The sequence below is a fragment of the Manacus candei genome, unplaced genomic scaffold (genome assembly GCF_025592945.1).
Source record: "Manacus candei isolate 608988 ecotype Guabito, Panama unplaced genomic scaffold, ASM2559294v1 h1tg000037l, whole genome shotgun sequence".
NCBI lineage: Eukaryota > Metazoa > Chordata > Aves > Passeriformes > Pipridae > Manacus > Manacus candei.
Window position 1 is genome coordinate 10,363,960 of NW_026138085.1, and position 17,832 is coordinate 10,381,791.

General features: G+C 41.0%; 2 protein-coding genes across 2 annotated transcripts in view; both read left to right on the forward strand.

The window, feature by feature from the left end:
• The window catches only part of LOC127473973 (ovoinhibitor-like), a 225,811-nt gene that overhangs the window by 108,240 nt on the left and 99,739 nt on the right, over window positions 1-17,832 (forward strand). The window lies entirely within an intron of this gene.
• The window catches only part of RNF145 (ring finger protein 145), a 47,028-nt gene that overhangs the window by 26,251 nt on the left and 2,945 nt on the right, over window positions 1-17,832 (forward strand). Inside the window, exons 4-10 of the mRNA XM_051794237.1 lie at window positions 3,731-3,822; window positions 7,376-7,611; window positions 10,809-10,984; window positions 13,052-13,192; window positions 14,438-14,620; window positions 16,487-16,634; window positions 17,307-17,663. Coding sequence (XP_051650197.1) covers window positions 3,731-3,822; window positions 7,376-7,611; window positions 10,809-10,984; window positions 13,052-13,192; window positions 14,438-14,620; window positions 16,487-16,634; window positions 17,307-17,663 — 1,333 coding nt within the window. The remainder of the gene's footprint in view (window positions 1-3,730; window positions 3,823-7,375; window positions 7,612-10,808; window positions 10,985-13,051; window positions 13,193-14,437; window positions 14,621-16,486; window positions 16,635-17,306; window positions 17,664-17,832) is intronic.

Sequence of the window (17,832 nt, forward strand, 5' to 3'; positions counted from 1 at the left end):
TTCAGTGACACAGCAATAGGAACAGCTTGAGCTGGGTGCCCCCAGCCAGGGACCCAGAACACACCAATCCCTGGGCCTTTATACCCTTACAGTCTATCCACCCCTTCTTCACACATTCTTCATGTGCTTTGCACATACCTCTTGCCCTAGTGGTGGGTTTTGGTTTGAGGTCTTTTTGTTCCCTGTAGGACTCTGTCTCCAGGTGGGTGTTAGCTGCTTTTATCTGGCTGGGTTGCAGGTTCTGCTGGTAGTTGTGGCTTCCTTATCTTCCAGTTCCCAGTGGTCTCAGGGCGTCCCTTCGTGTAAGTGAGCAGAAATTCAAGATAAATTTGACTTTTGTAGGTGGGAGTTTGCAGCTTGTGGCCTAAGACTCCAGCAACTTTAGCTAACTCATGCTGAGCAAAACTGCTCATCCAGAAGAATACAGTTGAAAGAATTCAGCCAAGTAAATGAATTTACAACGGTCCTACCACTCCTGACAAGGTGGATGCTGGTTTTATTTTATATGTAGTTGCACAAATGTCTTGCTTAAAAAAATCACATTTCTTTTACCCATTTCCAGCTAAAAAGCTTGGGAAAATAAATTATGCAGTTATGGAGATTGGAGGTGATGCAGTTAAACACACTGTTAATGCTAAAAAGTAGAGTCTACATCATTGTCTTATTTCATGTTTTATGGTTTTGTTATGATTGTATCCCAAGTGTTGAACCTCGCAGAACTTAAAATGGGAAGAAGGTGGGGAGCAAGAGACTGAATTGCTTCTTATGGATAAACTTAAAATACACAATTTTAAGGTTGTCTGTAGACATTAGAAAACTGTGAGAGTGTGTTTGTTGACAGTGGAGATTAATCAGCCAAAGTAAATGTCAGCGATATGAGTCAATTAGGTCAGATAACCACTGTGCCTTATGTCAGTCAATTACAAAGCATATTTTTAGTAACAGAAGACCTTTCTGCACTTTCAGTAATAAAAATGATCATGTGTGAAGCACTGTATCTCTTCACCTTTTTAGAGTAAGATTAGTCATGGCTGGCCTTCAATACCTGTTAACAGGCCAGTAGTTGGATTAAATGAAACTGGGAATGCATTAATAAAATGAACAGCAGGCAGTCTGATCGAAGCTTTATTCTTAAATCCAAATTTTCTGAAATAATAATGTAGTTTCAGTCATTTCATTAACTGATAAATAATGATTTTAGCATTCTTGTTTTCTTACATTGCTGCAGTAAAGTGAACAATCCTCAAATGTAAAAGCTGCAGATTAATACAGCTTTAATTGATCAAAATTGAGTGCAGGCACTTGTTTTTTTCATCATCTTGTATGGCACTGCAGCTGTTCGAGGCATCTTCTGATTGGTATCTGTGCCAAAAGATCCTTGTGCTTGTCCGGGTAATAAGAGAATCATTGCTTTGACTTCCCTCATTCAGACATCATCTACAAATACTGTTTAAAAAATTTAGGAGATCTTAAAACATTGCTTCTCCAAGCTGGTGGGCCTAAAACTCAATTATAATTGAGAGTTACTTAGAGAATTCAGCTGAGTGCAGACCTCGGTGCAGATGACTGAACCAGACAACAGCAAGAAATGTAGCTCGAAGAAATTTGGGTCATCTCCAGACACGTTCTGGTGTTGAAGAAGCAACCGTAAGTGTAGCTTTGTTTGTGTTTCTTAGCCAAGTTGTGTAAGGTCATCTTGCTGCACTTAGTATCCTGGATGATTTTGTAACCTGCTTTCTAACAGATATAGAAGTAACTTGATGTCTTCACTGCTTTCCTTCTAGCAGCTTAGAAATAGCCAGTGTTTTCAGCCTAAATTTGAGGATGGAGCATGATACTGCTAATTCAAAGAGCAATCTTCAGCATGTTGCAAGTGCTGTTACTTTTTTCTCTCTTTGTAACTCTGATGGATTATCTTGTTTGTGTTGATGCTTTGAGAAAGTACTTTCTGCTGGTTCATTTGATGTAAAGAAATAGAAAAATCTTTGTCCCAAAGATTATATCCTTATTGGAATACAATACACCTTTTGGAAGGTGGGGAAAAAAACATTTGTGTTCAGCTATAGCTTGATAACAAGGGGGAATTTTCTGTCTAGAATAGTTGTCTTGGGTGCCTTTCAGTCCTTGTGTATTTAATTGTAGGTTGCAGTCTGAAGAACCCATTTCAACATACCTCACACATACTATGACGCTTGAAAAGCTGCCGTGAGTAGGCAGCGTTGTCAGCTATGAAGAACAGGCTTTGAAGTGTTTGTTTTAGTACTTTGAGATTTATGTCTTGAATTCCTGAGATTTTTTTTTTGCAAGTGAAAATGCGAATACCTTAGCTTGGGGGGTAGCAAGTTAATACTGGGAGGGGGGTATGTTTCCACATTTCTGGGGAGAAGCGAATGCTTTCACCACCACTGAGTTGCATCTATTTCTGCACTAAAATAAAAAGAGCAGTGCTTGTATTGGCTGTGGTTTCCGGTCCTGTTTGCTGTGTTTTGTCTGTAGCTGTTCCCAGCAAGTGTGGCTTGCTTTACTGATATAAATAAACATGTAATAAAAGAATTGCCCCTCGAGCAAGCAGACTCCCTTAGCTCCATGTGGGGTCAGATGAAGTGTGTCTGTCTGGCATTCCCAGGATGTGATGAAGGTAGACACAAATGGCTGGACAGGATGAGCCAGATACAAGCACAGGCTTAGTTGTGCTGCTGATGCCCAAGGTAGTGGTGCCCTAACACGGGTGGAATTGCAGTTGTCCTGGAGTGGAGCAGGAAGGGTCGCAGGGCGAGGAATAAAAATGGGCTGGAGAGTTGGATGCGAAAGGTCGGGAATACTGTCTGCTGTCCCATGGCAGGGTATTAAGGAGCCACTGGAGAATTCCTGCTGTGCTGTTCCAGGATCATCTGAAAGTGCAAAATGCTTGCTCTCAGTGTGAGGTTTGTATCTGAGTTCTGTTGCTGTTACGTGTGTTAACCTTGAAGACAGAGCCAATGGATAATCACCAACAGCAGGAAAATGCCCAATCTCCTCAAATTCTTATCTTCTACTTTGGTTGCCAGAGCCCACCCTCCCAACCCACCCTCTTTGGGGGAAATTACAAATACCCTTTCAGATTTTCATACTCTTATTAGGTCTGTCAGTTTGAGGGTATCCAGTAGGTCCCCCAAGCTTCCCAGGATAGAACTACACTTTTAAATCATGTTGGATAAAACAATTACATAGCAACTCTGTTCCTGACTCTGGTCCATGACTGTCACTTCTCCTTCATACCTGATTTTACTTCAATGCAGAGAACTTGTTAGGTGCAAAATATTATGAGCATTAAATTGAAAGACCTCTCTGTCAAGCGCCCAAATTTTCTCTTCCACACGTTGCTGGTAGAAAAAGCAATTATTGTTAGGAAGAAAAACACTTAATAAGGATACTTAAAAATGGAATGGTGCTTAAGAGGCTTTGTCAATAAGCAGTTTGAGGCCACGGTCTGAAGAACAGCTTGGATGTCCCAAAGGATTTTTACAGCTCTGCCAGTGAGTCTAATTACAGATAATTCTGCTCTCGCTAAAGTCATGCTTCAGTTAGATCCTTCCATCAGTGAAGCTGCTGTAACAGTAATGTTAATATTGCTTTTTGTAATTTAGTTAATTGGCTGTGACATACATTGAAGTTACATATGTGTGGAATGAATAAATTGCTTCTTGTCTGATCAGTTTGATCATAATAGTTTGTGCATTTATCTTTTCAGGGATTATGTGAGAAGCGAATTGGAATCAGGATATGAGGGACCAATGTACTTGGAGCCTCTCTCTATGAACCGTTTCATGACTGCTTTAGTAGGTAAGTGCTTTAAATATTTGAGATGCAGGAGAGAGCTCTGCCTAATTCTTTTCATTGAAACCTGTGCATGTTTTAGCTCTTGGTTTCAATTCTCTTTTATTACTTTTAGTAGTTGTGATTCTTATTAATATGCAAAAGGCATGGGAGGATACCTGTATCCTGCCTGGCCTTTTCTATGCAGCTCTGAAATATTTTCCAGGTGTGTTTGTCGTGCTCTGCCGCTGTGTTATTGTTGGATTGAGGTTGTTACTGTCAGATAAGTTTTGATTCGAGACAACTGGCTTGTCTATAGTAATATTTATGTGAAAGTACTAGAGAAATTTCAACAATAACGTGCATTTGTGGTGATTTTGTCAATTCAAGCGTTGTACACGTATTAATTCTTTATTGGGTTTAGAGATGAACATTATTGGTCTCTTACAAAACATGAGAAATATGTCTGTGGGTGTGTGCAGGGGACTACAGGCTACTGGTTTTTTTACAGAGTCTCCAGGATATTTCTAATTAAAGAGTTAAGGAATAAGAAGTCAAAAGTACATTTAAATTGTGTTTGATTAATGGCTGAGATGACTTCTCTACCTAAAAATCTCAAATCCTGAAGAACTGGACTTCCTAGACTGTTTTCCTGGCCTTTGAACTTTGACTGGAAGAGAATAAATGCAGCGTTAAGGTTGTTACACCAAACCATATGTTCTTCTGAGAGGATACTGGAATACACACACCCCATGTATATTATAAAATTAAACCTGAGACAAGCTTGGAAGAAAAATCTTCCTTAATTCCTTTCAGTAAGATCTATGGTTTTCATCAGATTATTGACAGATTTAGTCAACCATGTACTGTTGGCAAAACTCAGCTGCTTTCTGTTTACTTGCAGCTGCTACTGGCAGCTAGAAATGGGTTTACTACCCAACAGTATGTTAGGTCTGCCAGAATGTACACATCTCCTGTTTGCCTGCATCCTTACTTCCAATTGTGGCATTTGTCTTTGCTTTTAGTATTTTTAATAGAAATAACATTGGTAATTTTCAAGGAAATGTTATTTAGTTATAGTTTCTTCTCTCTTGTGTATGTTTTGCTGTCTCCTCAAATGACGCCAAAGTACAACTAAAGCTTTTAGCATGTTTCTGTGAGAAAATGTTTGTAATCAGTCCTTTGAATCTCTCTCAGGTGCAATGCAGGGTCCCATGGTAAAGCAGAATCCCTCAGAGAGCTTCACAAAGCTGCAGGCAGGCCTGGGCAGGAGGAGATTCAGGAGGCATTGTGTCATCAGTAACACTTAGACAGAAACTAAACCAAGAGTCAAAATAAGGGAGGAAAAGATAATACTGATTTTATCCAGTATAGTTTTGGGTTGTAGTGGGTGTCAGACTAAAGTGTCTCCATATTGTAATGGTGTTTCAGAAGTAGGTGCTTGACTGTACTAGCAAGTGTGTGCATGTTAACATATTTAATATCCCCATTCTTAATTTCCCCTGATATAGATTCCCCAGATATAGATTGGCTGTCCTGAATGAAGGTGCTGCTGCCTCAGTTTAAAATGGGAAGTCCCATCACTCAAAGTTTTGTTGGAGACATTCACTCCCTTCCTAAAGAGGTTGAGAATTGACAAGGTGCACACTTCAGGAGAGAGGTTGGGACCTCTAGAGGAAGTGCTCCATATACTTCCTTTGCTGGTGTGTACAGCTCTCTTCCCATGACAAACAGCTTTTGATTGGTGTTTAAATTAAAAAGGTGGGAGGGTCAGAGTTGAGCAGGGACAACAGCATTCTTGGCACGTGGCTGCTGGAGGAAAGCAGGTTTAGCTGTTTACTGAGATAAGACTGGACTCAGAGGTTCTAGTTTGTGAGTGGAGAGCTCTAGAGTCATCCCAAAAAGCACTGGATTGTTTAATGTGATGCTGTCGCAGTGCTTTATTTCAGATGACGACACTGAGTAAATCCTGAAGAACATATTGGATGCTGGTGTTTGTGTCCCTTTGTGTGTGAAGCTGGGTTGCCTTAGTTACCGCGAGTCGCAGAAATCCTCACAAGCTACCTGCCAGGCTCCTGAATATTACAGCACAGCAGTGTGCTGGTGGTGTCTTAAATAGGGTTGTAGCAACGTGTGTGTGGGCAGAGAACAACAAAGCAGAGGGAGAATGCTTCAGAGCTGGAGTCTGCTGAATGTTGAAAAAGATGAGTAGAGTAACTTTCTCTGAGGCTTATAAGACCCAGTATGCTGATAGTGTCTTGCTGAGAGCAACGGTGCTTGTTCTGAAAAGACATCTGCTAATTCAAAAATACATCTAGCAAATTGACAGTAGGAATTAAACTTGAAAGAGGACAGTGTGAAGGAGGGAGAACTTTGTATGCTTAAGCAGTAGAGATTAGAGATGTCTTTCAGCTCAGTTGCAGTTATTTTGAAAGCAGAAGTCTTTCCCCCCAGGTAGGGAAGCTTGGCAGAATGAAAGCAAAACCCTGGTACTGCTGTTTCTCCTCTCGCAGCTTCCCTCCCCTGCCCCTCCAGAAGGGCTTACAAGGTCAGTGAGCTTATTGTGAGCACATGGAGTTCACACTGACCTAGAGATGTTACTAGCCTTGATTTGGTTCCTCTGTTTTGCTAAGCCTAGCTCCTGGTTTCAGGAAGAGTTGTGAAATGCAAACATTAGTGGAGATTGTTCCAAAACAGTGCATAAGCACTTGGGTTTAGTACCACATATTGTGGCTTTTGGATATAAGCTGACATAGATGGTGAACAAGGGTCTGTTTTCAAATAATACACAGCAGTATTTTTCCTTACTGCAAAATGATGAGTGAGAATTGTTCTTATACAGGTAATGTGCCTTTTGCCCCATGCTGTTTCCTCTGGGATCAAGGATACAACTTCCAGTGACTCTGATAGGAGCAGCTATAATGGAGTGGTCTGCCCTAGAAATACCACCCTCCAAATCTCTGGGTGTAGGGGGGAGATGTGATTGTGTCCCCACCAATTATTAAAGAGAATTTAGTTGTTAATTATCTCTCACTTGCAAGCTTCAGTGATAATTTTGAGCAACTGTCTCGGGGCGTTATGAAGTTACTGAAGTCTCAGCTGCTGACCTGGCTGTTCTCCTGTTGCTATTCTTGGCCAGTAATTCCTCTTGACAGTATAAATATTGTTGTTCTAAAAGCCATTGGGGACCTTTGATTGCTTTTTTTGTGTGGATTGGGATGAAATAGTGTAGCTGGACTTCAGCTGAGGTGGGGATGGTAAAGAAAAAGTGAGATGACTTTTGGTTTGTCCTCTATATGACTTATTTCTGGGACTTCGTATTAATCTGATTCTGCATGTGTTTAGGGTTTACAGCTCACTAATCTGTGAAGTGAAAGCATGCACAGTTTGAAAAGGGTAACTCTAGTGACCCAGCAAAAGACACGGAAGAGCCTGGTTTCATAACAGAGATGTCCTAGTTACAGCCGTCGAAATATGCTGGATGTTGATAACTGTGTTCTGGAAAGATAAAGTATTAAAATACGCTTTTTCCTGAAGGGGATAATCAGCTTGATTCTGAAATGCTGTGTCGCGTTTCCAGGGCAGCTGGTGGTGTGTACACTCTGCTCCTGCGTCATGAAAACCAAGCAGATCTGGCTGTTCTCTGCCCACATGCTCCCTCTCCTGGCACGGCTCTGCCTCGTCCCGCTGGAAACCATCGTCATCATCAACAAGTTCGCCATGATTTTCACTGGTTTGGAAGTTCTCTACTTTCTGGCATCAAATCTTCTGGTGCCCTATAACTTGGCGAAATCTGCATACAGAGAGCTTGTCCAGGTAAGATGGCGAATGTAACAATTTTATTTTCCTTTTCCTGAGCCTTTTTTGCAGGAAGAAATAAAGTAGTACTTTGGCTGTCTTCTGTGCACCTGTGTGCGTGTGTGTGTGCTAACTCATGCTTTCTTAGCAATCTGAATGTGCTCTGATCCGTGGCATCTTCTTTCTGTAATTTTATGATAGCTTTGTATTAGCCTGATTTATGCTGCTGGCCAGCTGAGCATGTCCACTGTGCTTGGACATTGATTATTCCTTCCCAAATCCAGGCTAAAAGATAAGATCGTGCCAGAATGGAATACATTTAAAGCCTCATTAAATGAGCAAGGAAATCCCTGTGCATTCACTGTTCATTTCAAGAAATGCCTTCTGTATGAAAAGTGTGTGTAATTATAGAAGTGTTAAATAGGGAGTAACACTGAAGGTGATTTTGACTCTTAATAATCACTGACTTAGTGATTTGTAACTTGCACAGTGATTTGAAAGGTATTTTCTTTAGAACAGCAGCATTGCTGAGACCTTGAGCAAAAGGTGGCAGAAACAGAGAAGACTGATCTGACATGTGTCCATTTTGTTAATGCTTTGACATCTGATACATGCTTAGTTGAAAATTTACTTTCTCAGTGCTACAAAAACATCACACGTCATGTTTTTTTATATAAAGTATATAGGTTTATACATCCTTATATATATTTCAACATAAAAAGATTGATGCTTGCTTGACTTTTGACTGACTTACTGTTTCAGCTCTCACCACTGGCTGGATTTTTTTCAAACCAAGACACTGTTTTTTTTTTCCTTCTGCTCTTTGGTCCAGAAGTAATCTGAAAACTAACTTGTTAAGCTCTTTCAAAGCCTTCTTTAAAGCTCTTGTTTGCTGTCATATCTGTCATGTGCAAACAAAAACTTGGCAGCAGTAGGTGCCTGGTGTGCCAAGGTCTCAGCCTGTCATGTTGATCATTGATGTGTGGTTATTTATTTTGTATGTAGTTGGTCTTTAGAGCAGGATTATCCTTCCGTGTTTGTACAGCACCTAGCATGGTCTGACCTCATCCATGGAATCATAGACTTGTTTAGGTTGGAAAAGAACTCTTGAGATCATCAAGTCCAACTGCTAACCCAGCACTGCCAAGGCCACCACTAAAATATGTTCCTAAGAGCTGCATCTACACATCTTTTAAATCCCTCCAGGGGTGGTGACTTCACCACTGCCCTTGGCAGCCTGTTCCAGCGCTTGACCACCCTTTCAGGGAAGAAATTTTTTCTAATATCCAATCAAAATCTTCCCTGGCTTGTAGATTTGATGATAAAAACTAATTCAGGAGCTAACTGGCAAAGCTTCAATATCCTGTTTTCCAGGGAGAATAGGAAAATCTTGCTTACTCTTTATTTAGAGGGTTAACTTTTGGGGTAAAATTTGCATGTCTTTGTACAGTTCAGAGCCTTGAAACAGGTTGGAACCAGCACTTCCATTTTCCACGTGCATGAATGGATACACAGTTTAACTTCCTGAAGTCAAATTCAGGTTGGATGTGGATTTGAGACTTGTATCTATTTTTTATTAGACACATTCAAAACACTTCAGTATCTTACCAGTGTTTTAATTGCAAATACATTCCAGGTTGAGGGGGGAAATAGTTATTTCTTGCTCATTTGTTTTGTTTGTTTTGTTTGTCAGAATTCTAAATATTGTTGTTACCGAGTTTTCCTCCTCATCTCTAGGATTGCTTGTCTCCCCCTTGCTCCATCCCAGTGTTTTATACCTTTCAATGCTGGGCTGTATTACAATGTTGTCATCATGAGGAAGAAATATTCCTTGTGCTTGGCCTTTGGACACTGATCATACTCTTTCTCCTGACTTTTTGTGCAGAAGGCATGAAGACTTTTTTCCTTGGGAATACAGAAAAAAGGATAGAAACTTTATAACATGTCACTGGGTTTATAAGAGTATTGGATGCTGCTTTTGTAAATGCATGGAGTAGAGTTGGAATGAATAGTTATGTGTGAGTAGGTTTTGACTTGTATTGAGAATATGGGAAAGCAGGATTTTTGTTTTTCAAGAGCTCGCTGCTCTTTGCCTGTGTTCCTGAAACAGAGCAGAAAATATATTGGCTAATACTGTGGTCGTGTAACTGGGTGCAACTCTGCTACAAATCAAGCTTAGTGTGCATATTCCAAAGGAGGATATTGGTGTTCTATCTGGAATATTTTCCTAGTTGTATTTCCATTGCTACAACTTTGAGCAGTTGTTAATTTTCAGTGGGTCCTTCATCGTGGTGTTTGAGAGTTTACTGCTATTTTAGGCTGGATTTGATTGTGATTGTCAGTGTCAAAGCTTGGTGAATATTGGGATGTTAAACACTGAGACAGCCCTAACAAGTGGACTGTTAGTGTATGTTAGACTGTGCCTGAGGGTATAATTTAAAAGCAGGCCCAGACCCTTGGCTGGCTGTTTGCAGCAGAAGATGCCAGAAATGCCTCATGGTTATGAATCTACATTATAAGCATAGCATGACCCTTTTCTGATGTGGTGGAGCCCTCTGCCAGGAGCTGCACAGGATTGCTTGCATTGGTCCCAGGCCAGAGGAGTCTCCCCCGGGCAGGTGCACTTCCTTCATAAGTCTGTGGGCAAAGCTGAGCACGGGAGCTTGGCACTGCACCACTGCCAGCAGCAATTGCTTGTCCATCAGCCCCTGTACGTACTGCAGCATGTCCCATTAATGGGATATCCCTCATGCTTGCCATGAAAGACTAAGTAGGCAGCATTTTTAGCATTTGCTAAAATTTCCTTGCCATTATGGCTTGTATGTCACTGTGGGGGAAGCAGGTGATGAGGAATCAGTAGTTATGAGTGCTTTCCTTTAGACCTTTTGTAATAAGCCCAGCTATATGAAGTTCCAGCTTCTTGGAAATTACTGCATTGTAACTTAGTCTTTGCAATACAAAAGAAGTAATTTGAGCTTCAGAGTCTTCTGAAATAAGTCTTAAGCATGAATTTCTAAACACTTGGTGGATTAGGTACGCGTTCCTTTTTGAGATACTTACACATAAAATGTCTGAGGTATTAAGTTTTTTTCTTAAAAACCGGTCTGCAAAGTAGATTTACTTTGCTGTTGTGAATATATTGTTGACTGTCCTTTTGTCGTCAAATCCCAGATGCTATGACCCAATAACAAATTGCCTTTTTGTGTCTTGCCCAGGTGGTGGAGGTGTACGGGCTCCTGGCGCTGGGAATGTCTCTGTGGAACCAACTGGTCGTCCCAGTGCTTTTCATGGTGTTCTGGCTTGTTTTATTTGCTCTTCAGATCTATTCCTATTTCAGTACACGGGACCAGCCTGCCTCGAGAGAGAGGCTCCTCTTCCTCTTCTTGACCAGGTAATTGACTTATCTGCAAATAATTAGTTTTCTCTGTTGACTGTCTATTGAAGTGAATGTTGGTGCTCTTTGAAAGATGAGATATGTATATTGGTTTTATTGCACTTGGATACCCATGAAATATTTGTCCTTACTACAGTGACCATGTATACAAAATCTGTTAAGCTTGTCCTCCAAAGGCATGGATCCCATTCAGAACTGTGGAAGAGTTCTCAAAGAAAGCAAAATATTCCTCTGAGAAGGGAATAGCTATAATTAGAGCATTGGTCCAGAAGTTGTTTTCAGTATATAAATTGGTTTTAAGTCTGAGATGTTTCAGCTGAAGTTCAGTCCAAGTGATATTTTATTCATGCTCATGTTGCTTTCTGAGCCTTGTATGTCTTGTTTTATCATTTCGGTGTGGGACACATTCTTGAGCTCATCTAAGCAACCAAAGCACCCAAGTCTCAAAGTTAAAACAAACAGGATTTGCTGTTTAAAACTGTTCTGTGTCTGTCATTTTCCTTGTTCATCTCAAAATCTTTTCCATGGATTTGTAACTGCTGTGATTTTTGGGAAGCCATGAAGAGTTCAACTCTTTGGGACAATTTATAAATTGTGCTTGACACATAAACATAATAAAGCTCCTCAGGCTTCTCTTTGAGCTCTTAAGCTCCTCTGGGACCCTTACATAGTAGATCAAGTTTAAAAAGAGTCCTAAAATGACTCAAACAAAAAAATATTGGACATCAGGCAGAAAAGCCAGGATTCTTAATTTCTAATCATTTCTTTTGAAGCAAACCTTAGAATTCCTCAAATATTCTACAGAAATAACTGCTTTAAGTACTGTATTTCTCACTACCTTGACCTACAGGAACATTTAAAAACTTTTTCAACCCCCCTTGGCTTGGTAAACAGGCAGGATTTGGAGGGTTACCGGAAGCACTGTACATTGTATATGTAAACACATCAACGTTTTCTGCTGTGAATTGCTTTCAAAGGAGATTTCCGGTTTAAGTAGTCACTAAAAGAGACAAAGTAAATGCCTCTTGGATGAGCTTTGTTTATTTTTGAAGCATATGCTTCCTCAAACTCTTTTGTCAGAGCACTGGACTGCTTCACTCATCAGTTGGTTAATTAGCAGGACATGTTTTTGGCCACGGCACTTTCTCTCCTCACAAGACTGCTGTCCTGAGGAACAAATGAAGATTTTTTTTTTTCTTTTTTTTAAATGAATGAGGTGTCAGTGTGTTACCTTGGATTATATATGTGAGGATTTCCAGATGTGTAACCCCTGACAGCAGCTGGGTTTTTACCTGGCAGTGGCAGTGCTGTGTTTCAGAAGCCGAAGCACATTCAAATATCGCAGTGCCAGGACCAGCAGAAGAGCAGCCTGAAGGTGAGGGAGCTGAAGTGATGCAGCTCTTCTCAACACCGTCAGATGTAGTCTGGGGTGTCAGTCTTTGGGGTTCCTCTGCTGTAGTAACAGAGAGGAAGAAGCCTCCTGAGCGGGAGTGTCCTCCACTCTCTTATTCTGCTGCTTCTGGCTCAGCCATTAGAAATTCAGACAGGTCTTGCCTACCTGAACCTGGTGTGAATGCTGCCAAACAGCCCCCAGTCTCCCAACAGGACTTACTAGTTTGATGTTTGTTTGTGTTACTGTGTGTATGAGGAGAATGTGCCTAAGTGAATCCATGTGCTCTCACTCTGTGTTTGTGGTGCTGGCTGATGTTCCAGCGAGTCAGCTGGGTGGGATTGCCTGTGGTTCTGATTGCCCAGTGACAGCAGGACAGTGCCACCGCGTGGCACCGCGCTGAGGGGACTGCAGGAATGTCACAGCACAGCCCTGGCTCCAGTGGGGAGCTGGGATGAACTTATATCTTGGAAAGAAGTAATAGAATACATCTCATCTTTTTCTTCTGTTGGAGGATTTAACAGTGCTGTAGAGCTTTGAATATTTTCATTAAACCAATCCAGTTTTGCTTTAAAACCAACTTGAACAGTTAACAGGACACGGGGAGAGCTCATCACACTGTTTTTAATTGATCAACCTTTCCTTTCTGTTTCTTTTCCCCTCTCCCCTCCCAGTATTGCCGAATGCTGTAGCACTCCGTACTCACTGCTGGGATTGGTCTTCACAGTCTCTTTTGTTGCTTTGGGAGTTCTGACTCTCTGCAAGTTTTACTTGCAGGGTTACCGAGCATTCATGAATGATCCTGCTATGAACAGGTAAGTGCCACAGTGTGCCTTGGGTTGAGAAAAAAAACAGACTGAAAAGGGATTTATATAGAAATATGTGGGTGGCATTGCAGTTTTTTCACTTTTGAACTCTTAGGTATCCTTGACTGGCTTTTTGTTTGCCAGTCTGTGTGTGTGTATTGGAAGGATTTGAGGTGAAAATACTTTTTTACAGACTTCTTGGGAGATGATTCATTTCTCCAACAGGTTCAGGGCTGTTAGTTGGGATTTACAATTGCACAGTTTGATTGTCTTAATGCTTTCATTTTCATGAGTCACTGAAAAATTTTCACAAGCATTAATAATATGAACACTTCTTATTTTCATTTCCTCATCTCCCCTGTAGCCACATATGAAACATTACTACTCTATGAGGTTTAAATTGCTTGTAAATAGCCAAAATATAGAAATTGCCTTTTCTCATGCTTGTCCAAACTTGTCTGGTATGAAATTGGGATCCTAGATCTGACAGTGCCTTTGTCAGTTACTCCAGCCCTTAACTCTATAGAAGGTTTCAGATCATATGCAAAAGAATGTTTTATGTTTTGGATTCCAAGATGGGATTCCTAGGTATAAATTTGGGCTACCTAGGAGTAGTCTACATTTGGTAAAGCATATACTTCTGGGTGATGTGTTTGACTGTGTCAAACAGTGATATTAAAGTCAATCTGAGGTTCCAAGCCAGAAAGAAGTGGACAGTTGTATTTGGTTTAGGTACAAGGGGAATAAACTGAAAAATGGCAAAATTGCTAATTTGCCTAAACTGGGCACCTGGTGGGGTGTTAAAACAAGGGCCAAAGGACAGACAAGAGAGTGGTGATGGGGAAATATAACAAGTAGAGAGGGTCTTCCTGGTGGTCTAGGAATGAGGCTGACTGGTGCCCAGATATAGACAGGACAGGGCTGTGTAGGCAACACTGGGGCTGGGGGGTTCCTCCTCTTAAGATGCAACCTGGGTCCTTAAAATGCTTTGTACTGGATGATGTCTGAGCTGGATGTAGCCCAGATGCTGCTTGTCAAGAAATCTGCTGGTTTCTAACCCAAACTCTTCAGCATTTCTGGAAACATTCCCCTCTGGTTAGAGCCTTAGCAGGGACGTCGGTGAAACCTAAAACCAGGGACATGTGAAAGGTTGGGACAGAAACAGCTTATTTCCTGGTGTTTCTAGATGTACTTTTGAACCAACATTGACACACAGATGTGATTAATTGTTCTTTTGACTGTGTTGATCTGCAGGGGAATGACTGAAGGAGTCACACTCCTGATCCTGGCTGTGCAGACAGGTTTGATAGAGCTCCAAGTTGTGCATCGGGCGTTTCTGCTCAGTATTATTCTTTTCATTGTGGTGGCATCCATACTTCAGTCCATGCTGGAAATTGCTGATCCCATTGTCTTGGCATTGGGAGCCTCAAGGGACAAGTAAGACACTGGTTTCCTAAACTGAAAGTTACTCAATGCTCTTTTAGGAGGTGATAAACTAGTAATTGATGGTCTAATTTGGCTTTTTAGTAGCTTGTAAAGTTACCCTGTTTTTTTCTGTATGCAGATTTCTTCTCTAGTCTAAATTCTCTAGTTTTTCCCTCTCTGTCTTACCCCCCTCAAGGGCACACACTAATACTTTTCACCATACTCTGCGCTGACAAACAGGGCTGACTTTGGTCAGCTGCTCCTGCTCAGGACTGTGTCCATCCAACCTGTGCAAGACCACACTGCTCTGCAGCTGCTGGCTGCCCACTCCCTGTGTAAAACTGCTCATTGGTTACTCTCCCTAGCAGGAGTGTCAGTGCACTGTGGTCTCAGTTAAGCAATCCAGGACTGTGCTCTCCCCACCCACACTCCATTGTGCAGATTTGCAAATGGTTTTTCTTAACCTCTGCTGTAGTTGGGTGGGTATCCCTCTAATGCAGTGATCTCACACAGCTATTGAGGGTGAGAAGTTTCTAGGAGTGACCCTGTATTAGATATTGTAAAATCTATTCCTTTGGTGAGGCTATGATCTCAAAATGATAGGGTTTACTGGCACAAAGTAAGAGGCAGAAGGTTTGCATTAGTGTCCCACATGTTCTGATCATGTGGGTTAGTTTAATTTGTGTTTTGAAGAGCTGTTTTGGTGGTATCTGGTGTTTTCATGTTAATCTGTTTGTATGTTTGTTAATTGCTTTGGCTTTTTCCCTTTCCGTAACCTGTAAGTGAAGAAATGAAAAGAGGTTTGTTTATGTGTAGTTTGTTTAGCTTGGAGGCTACTTGTAGCCAATGTGTTCTGTCTGCAGCAACCTTAACTTCCAATATAGTAACAGAGAGAAAGGGAGTAGAGGCAGGATATAAGCATCTGCCCAGCTTAAACAAGCATTCTGTGGTGACAGTGAGTTTAATTCTTTTGCCAAATCTCCCAGGCAGTTCTAAATTATCTAGGATTGGGATAAATTCCATTTCAGCTCTTACTTTCTCCCTCACCCACAGACACAGAATTTCAGACCTCAGAGTAGCATTGTGATGTTTCTTCAGACTAAATGATTAACCAATTTGTGCTGCTGTCCTGTCCCCCAATAGTTTCACTTTTTCTGCACCTCATTTCCAGAGCTAAATGAGATTGAAACAAAACCTGAGGAACAAGTAGAGGTAGTATAGTAAATTACTCAAGATATTCTGAAAGCCTTCACAAGTGGGTGACTGTAAAAAGATTGATGGTGTGTTTAGGCTGGGGAGGAGATTAGGAAGAAGTAAATGACAGAAGCAGAGAAAGGACTGGCAGAGATGAATGTTCAAGTCCTGCTACCTTTCTTCTTTTGTGATCTCTGAATTGGGGAATATACTTCTAAAGGCAGTAGGGTTAAATCTGGTGATGGAAGGAAATAGCATTGCCCCACACGTATTAGCAAAAAGATACAAAAGAGTTGCAAGAATTATATAATCTAGATACCTCTTATTTATTTAGAGAAGTGTCCAAACAGTTACAGGACTTTCATCTGAAACACTCAGTATATCAGATACTTTTTTTGTCTAACCACTGACTTGATCCAGTATGACAGTTACTGTAAGTGAATTTTTGCCCATAATTTTTGTCTCTATTGAAAACAGCAAAGGTCAGATGAGAGGGAACTTTCCATAGTTGTAGGCTTGCATGAAAGATGGGAATGAGATTGTGCCCAAGTAAAATAGAAACTCTTTTCAACAAGTTAAAGCCTGGAGCAAACATCTGACAGACCTACATCCAGCAGGCAGTCTGTTCTTATTCTGACAGTCAAATCTGACTTGAAAAATAAAACCCTATTGTGTTGTTTGCAGGAGTCTGTGGAAGCACTTCCGAGCAGTCAGCCTCTGTCTGTTCTTACTCGTGTTCCCTGCATACATGGCCTACATGATTTGTCAGTTTTTCCACATGGATTTCTGGCTGTTGATCATTATCTCCAGCAGTATTTTAACCTCTCTTCAGGTAAGAACGTTAGCCCTGTGAAGCATTAACTGCGATCCTGTTACTCTGAGGGGGGAAATACTTGATGAGAAAAGAGGAGGGATGATAGAAGGGCAGAATTACAAAAGATGATATAAAATCTCTTCCTTTATACTGTATCTGAGGCTAAGGAGCTCCTGGTGTGAGCTGAGAACATAGGTGAATAGAAGTCTATTTCAAAATGTAACTCCAGAAGGCTTTTGAGGGTGTAACGATTATAGGAAAAAGGTTTTTCCCCAAGTACTCATTTGTGTCATTACTTAGCTGCAGATCTTTGAAAGCAATTTGATGTTCAAAACACATCAGTGTAAATAGAGGAAATGTTTTTTATTGTATTTGTTGTAACTTGATTTTTTTAATTATTACATTTATAAAAGTGTCCCTCATGATGTTCAGAACTTTTGTTAAATCAACTAAGCTGTGCTCTGGACTAAGGAAGGTACAGAAGGGAAGGTACTTGGGAACAAGCTTAAATGCTTTACAAGAAAGAGTGACTTTTATTTGTCTCGAAGTTCAGCAACAGTTTCACTACTTTGGGACTTGGATGCCCTCTGTCCAGTTTGGGGTATTGTGTGTACAGAGCTCAGTGGACAATGCTGAATGATCCCAGTTCAGGATTGAATGCTGACCTCGTGGCCTTCAACTGTGTTACAGGTGCTTGGGACACTCTTCATTTATGTTTTGTTTATGGTGGAGGAGTTCAGAAAAGAGCCTGTAGAAAACATGGACGATGTGATTTATTACGTGAACGGCACGTACCGGCTGCTGGAGTTCCTGGTCGCGCTCTGCGTGGTGGCCTATGGGGTCTCAGAAACCATCTTTGGTGAATGGACCGTGATGGGTTCTGTGATCATCTTCATTCACTCCTACTATAATGTGTGGCTGCGGGCCCAGCTGGGCTGGAAAAGTTTCCTTCTTCGAAGAGACGCTGTGAATAAGATAAAATCACTGCCCGTGGCCACGAAAGAGCAGCTGGAGCAGCACAATGATATCTGTGCCATCTGCTACCAGGTAGGAATGGAAGTGTCAAAATATTGACTTGAATTGAATTACCTCCAGACTATCAAATTCAGTCTGCAACTAGTAAAATAAGTTACTTGAATTATGTTTAATGAATAATAGTGTCCTCAGTAAGTTACTGGAATTACCCAGTTTTCTGCCTTGTGAAAATTGATTTGGA